Source organism: Kryptolebias marmoratus, linkage group LG2 (genome assembly GCF_001649575.2).
Source record: "Kryptolebias marmoratus isolate JLee-2015 linkage group LG2, ASM164957v2, whole genome shotgun sequence".
Classification (NCBI taxonomy): Eukaryota; Metazoa; Chordata; class Actinopteri; order Cyprinodontiformes; family Rivulidae; genus Kryptolebias; species Kryptolebias marmoratus.
Window position 1 is genome coordinate 34,893,651 of NC_051431.1, and position 5,767 is coordinate 34,899,417.

Genomic DNA, 5,767 nt, shown 5'->3' on the forward strand with positions numbered 1-5,767 from the left:
TAATCTAAATCAGTGTTGTGGAATAACTGAGAGATTTTATATAATATATAAAGTCACAGTTAGACTTCATAACTGGGTATACACCAGCACCAAACATTATAGTGTACATTAGCTGGCATTTAATACAGTATAGTAATATTCAATTCACAAAATAAAAAAAAAAAGTTAATTTTTCTTGTTAAAACTGTTAACATATTTCCTGTTTGTTGATGTTCTGAATAAAAATATAATTGGTTGCTTAAAACGTTTAGACAGTAAGGTATCTGTTAAATGTGTCCAAAAATGTGGAAAAGCAACTCAGGTTTTGTTACCTGTTTGAGAAATCTTGTTCTCGCCCACTACGTTTGCTCACATCCTGTGCATCTTCTGGGGGCTAAGCCCCCCTTGTCCTTAAAACCTAGTGACGCCCCTGGTTACGAGCAAAAATATGTTTAAGCCTTATCATGGCATCAAACAGCAGCACGCTTTAAAACAAAATATATAATTAGGGGCCTATCATTGATTGAAGGATTGCATATCGCCCGCCGTCTTAGTAGATAATCTTATGTTGAGGAACGACAGAGTTATAGGCGATTTGGCGAGAGGTTGCCCACACTGTATGTGTTGAGGATGAGTCTCAGCTATTACCACATCAGATTTTAGCCCAATATCTGTGAAACTGACAGAGTTATAGCCATTTTTGTGTTGGCTAATGTTGATTAGATGTGGCAGTCATCTTGAATTGGATAATTGGCTGTAAAATGTAGTTACACATCCAAGAATTATTTTCTGAAATACTGAGTAAAATCCATCCAGTTGTTAACGAGATATTTTGCAAACAGGGTTGACCCCACCAGTTAATGCTAAAGTTTTAAGCAAATATCTTGTGTATTGAGTAGCTCTCTGAGTACATGTGAGCAGTTTGAACCGCCTTGTTGCTGAAAAGTGCTGTACAAATAAATCTGACTTGACTTGGCTGTCGTAGACATCTTAAAATGGATTGACTCCCAAAGTTAATCAATTGTACATATACAGCCAATGATTACATTCTGAGAGTTGCATTAAAATTCATCCCAGTCTGTCTGTCTGTCTGGATGAACAGGGATGGCTGTGGTAGCTTGCTGGTCAAGCCCAGGTTGTGTCAGGGAGGGAATCTGGTGTAAAACAATTGCCAAATCTTTTATGCAAGTTGGTTTGCTGTGGTGACCTCTTTAGAAGGCAGCAGCTGAAAGAATATCAGATATAAGCACCCACCTTTGGCAAGGACTGACCAGGCAAATAGCTACATTTTTTTATTTTCCTTTGTTTTAAAATTATTTAATAATAAATAAACCAGAAGGTTCTAGGTTTCAAATTAAATAACCTTACCAAGTATTGTAATGTAATACTACTTTTGATTTTAGAGCCTTATATTGTCTGTGAACTGACTGTATGTTACATACAGTATGGTTTGTCGTTGATGTTTTATATGGCTGCTGTGTCTGAAGCTGGTTCAGTTGGACCAACTGGGTTTGTTTTTTAAAGACTGCTGAGGTATATCCCTGTAGACCAATGGTTACTAAGTTGGATTCAAGAATAACAACGACAAAAAAACCCACCTTTGGCTAGTGAGTTAAAATTTTGGAAGTCTGCACTGATGATGTAGAAGAAAACTTCCCAGAATTCTAATCATCATCGGTTCTTTTACTTTTAATTTGTGAGATAGATGCAAATTTTGGTCTGACCAAAGGGCACTTAATTTTCCTCTGGGCACAATGGATGTTTTGGAGCAGTTTAATAAATTGTTAATTAATTTTTAAAATACATTGGGTTTTTTTTTGTTTTTTGTTTTTACCAAATATCAGCTGATTTGATACATCAGAAAATGTTTTTCTAACCTCAGTAAAATCTGGTGTTTATGTAAAACGTTCCTCTCACAGGTGCTGCAGTAACAAACTCAAACTTTTGACTGATTGAAGATTATTAATAATTAACTGATAAATATTAAACAACATTTGCTGAAAGTTTCATGGCAATATCTAGAACAACTGATGAAATAATCAAAATGCTTGTGATGACGAGTTACAACTTTTCATGTTGTTCAGTGTAAATTCAAGGATATTGAATAATGCAGAATCTTAACTTTTAAAAAGCTTTAGTGATCTTTGTATCACTTGAAATATTTTAAGCTCTTTAAAATAATTTATTGGTTTTAAAATAAACCTTGTAAAGATTTTATTGATCAGTCACGAGTGGGGTTGCTTGCCCCAGCAGACAGGGTGATTGTCCTTGGACTAGAGAGTGGGAGGTTCGATGCCCAGTCCCTGCAGTGTGCTGAAGTGTCTTTAGGAAAGACACTGCACCAATATGCTCAAGGGTATTTGTATGCAAACGTAACAAAGTGCTGTATATAGCATGTAAGACTGAGTGACTGAAAAACTCTGCAAAGCACATTACAGAATATAGAGAGGTTCAAAAGATGCTGACCAAGTTTCTGCCACTGTGGGTAAGAAGCTGAATAGTTTGAACAGTTTCACAAGCTGTGTTAAATTTGGTGGCCCACCCACTTTAAGCCAGGCCCACCTGGAAACTCCTTTTAGGCTATTCCCACGATACAAGTGGCTGAAATGAGCTTACTCTCTAGGGAACCCAAGCTCAGCTTTACAGATAAAGTGAGGAGCTCCATTACCCAGGGAGAGCTCAGAGTGGAGCCACTGCTCCTTCACATTAAAAGGAATTAGATCAGAATGCTGCCTAGTTGCCTCCATCTACAGCACGTTCCATAGGAAGGAGACCCAGAATATATCCTTTCTGGGATCTTCCAGAAGGAGCTGGAGGGGAGAGGTCTGGGTACCCTCCTGGACCTGATAGGTCTAGCCACCTGACCGGACCATGGATAAGTGGAAGAAAATGGATGGATGAAACTGACACATTTCCACGATTTTCTTTTCAGTGTTGCTTTTCACCCGGCCACTACCTTTTTAGATTTGTGTCTTACTTTATTAAAAGGCAACTGCTCTGAAATAAGAATACATTTATCCTTTGAAATCAATTCTTTCATAAATTCATAACATTATTTAATTTCCCTTTGGGATTATTAAAGTATTTTTGAATTGAATTTGAAAATGTATGTAAAGGTTAACATTTATTAATCAGATAGATACAACAAAATCACAATATAAACTGTACTGTTGATGGAAAATCATATACATCATATATCAATATCATATATCAAATAATAAAACTTTCCACCCCATTCTTCCTTCGTCCACCGCCCACTATAACACACTGGCTACGGCAACCGACGAGGGTCAGGTCAGTGAGAATCTCTTTGGCGTTGTTGCTTCTGTCAACCCTCGCACTGAGCGCTGCTGCGGAGGAACAACCATGGCGGAGCCGGAGTCCCTGAGGTGCTCCAGTGTCAGAAACCGTGGAGGCGTTCAGAGGGTCGAAGGAAAACTACGAGCCAGCGTAGAAAAAGGGGAATACTATGAAGCTCATCAAATGTATAGAACTCTATTTTTTAGGTGAGACTTCGCTATCTGTTCGTGTGTGGATGAATTTATAGTTCCAGGCCTGCCTGTTCCAGATCATTCTGCTGTCAATCCTTCTTTCGTTGCTCCTTGTACGTGATTGGTTAGATTTCACTGGGGCGCCGCCTACGTATGTTAGTGCCCGTGTTTGATTGGATAGCCGCCATTTCCATCTTTAAAAGAACAACGGTCATTGGCTACAATAGCAACACCTCTTACACGAAGCTGCTGTTAGCAAAGTAGTGTTAGCAAAGCTATCAAGATAAGACAGTGAGACAGCTGTTTTTGCGTGTTGTTAGAAAATATACTCTGTAAACAAACTAAAGATTAAAAACTGACAGCTTTAGTAGGGTTAAGATGTTATTATCTATGCATTTTTGTTGACGCTGGTAAGCTATGTTAGCATGAATTAGCTTGGTACACCGATTCTGCTGTCCCCTTTCGACTCTGATGCACAATAATGGCTAGTCATGCTTCTACTTAGTTTATTTGTTTTGTCCTGAAGTACCCCTGTTCTTTGTTTGGTAGCTATTACTCACATATATTCAGTCAGAGGTAGTTATTTTCACAGAACAGTGCTCGCTATCCACTGTCTTTACCTCCTTGTTCCAATACCTGCTGTTGGTAGGTTACTACCTCCATCTGCCAGAGGCTACTCATCTTGGCGGTTTTGTTCTAGTTTATTTAAAGCATTTTTTTCTTATGAAGTTGGCTTAGTATTATTAGTATTTAATATTCTCAGCGATAATTTTCCGATCTGTATAATGATAATACTCCTGCCTCCCATCAGGTATATGTCACAGGGAAAACATGCTGAGGCCAGGGAGCTGATGTACAACGGTGCTGTTCTGTTCTTCAGCTATAACCAGGTACACACTGCAGTGGCTTTTTAAAATAACATCAAGTTTGTGTGCATTACCTTTTTGTGCTAATATGTAAACAGAACATGTAAATATAATATTCAAGGAAGGACAGATCCTGACCATAACGTAATGTACACTGAGTTTAAAGAGTATAAATTGTTAACAGTTATGATGTTTACATAACTGTTACATACATGTTTGTAGTTGAGTTACCTAGCCTGAGACACATTTCTTCTTCTGTCAGTCCATCTAGAACAGGGGATTTCCTCATTCAGCACTATCTGTACAATTGCATACTCAAGAAATTAAAGTTGATTGTGCGTCACTTTTTAGCAAAACAGTGCAGCAGATCTTTCCATGCTGGTGTTGGAGGTTTTGGAGAAGTCTGATACTAAAGTTGTGGATGAAATATTAGGTAGGTTGCAAGCTGTATTTATTTTTTTTGTTATGTTTGAAAAGATTGTAAAATTGTTATTTGCTTTTTTTTACATTGTGTTATGATAAGGTCAGGTAAATGTTGCGTTGTCAAGAAATCTCACGTTTTTACTGTCTTAATATTCAACAAACATGTAAAGCAAGATGTATTAAATAAGTAATAACTAAAAAATCTACAAAAAATATTTTAAGGAACCTGCTTAGATGACTTAAGTTATTTTCTTTGTATTGATATTTTTCTGATCTTCTTGATTCATAACACTACAGATAAATGCTAAAACCATAATTTGTTGACATGTTCCAAAGAAGTTTCAGAGGGACTTTCCATCAGGACATTTCAGATACCTTCTCAGACGTGTTTTCTGGTTTTATTTTGTGTGTTGTTTATGGAACAGAAAGTCTGGCCAAGCTCTTTAGCTTGATGGACCAGAACTCTCCAGAGAGAGTGGCCTTTGTATCCAGAGCTTTGAAATGGTCGACTGGAGGATCCGGCAAGTTGGGTCACCCAAAACTCCACCAGCTGCTGGCTGTCATCTTGTGGAAAGGTAATGATCTAATCGTTTTTTTTAATACTAAAGACTCCAGCATACTTTATAAGAAGTCACAAAGTCAGTTCGCGGTCACGTGGTTGCGAGCCATTCGTTTTTGCACACACTTTTAGTAGACTATGAGACACTTGGATCAGAACTCCTGGGAAGCTTTTCCCTCCTCCTACAGCGTTAAAACAGGTTTCTTCGGACTTCCGGAAGCAAATGGAGTAGACGGCTGCGTCAGAGCCTCTCTCCCACCTTAGCATCGAAAACTCCCGTTCAGAACTCGCTAATATGCTCGCTATCTCGACAAAATAACATATGAACGGGAGGAGAAACACATCGAGCCACAAAAAATCTATAAAAATGCCTAAAACTCAGGATAAAGGTACTCCGGTCGCGAAAGCTAACACGCGCTCGAATCAAGCTAACGACAACGTGGCTAGTG

General features: G+C 38.2%; 1 protein-coding gene across 1 annotated transcript in view; it reads left to right on the forward strand.

The window, feature by feature from the left end:
* Positions 1 to 3,293: 3,293 nt before the first annotated feature.
* Positions 3,294 to 5,767, forward strand: part of get4 (guided entry of tail-anchored proteins factor 4) — a 16,514-nt gene continuing 14,040 nt past the window's right edge. The window contains exons 1-4 of the mRNA XM_017433648.3: positions 3,294 to 3,485; positions 4,282 to 4,360; positions 4,688 to 4,769; positions 5,185 to 5,334. Of these exons, the coding sequence (XP_017289137.1) occupies positions 3,346 to 3,485; positions 4,282 to 4,360; positions 4,688 to 4,769; positions 5,185 to 5,334 (451 nt within the window). The 5' untranslated portion in view covers positions 3,294 to 3,345. The remainder of the gene's footprint in view (positions 3,486 to 4,281; positions 4,361 to 4,687; positions 4,770 to 5,184; positions 5,335 to 5,767) is intronic.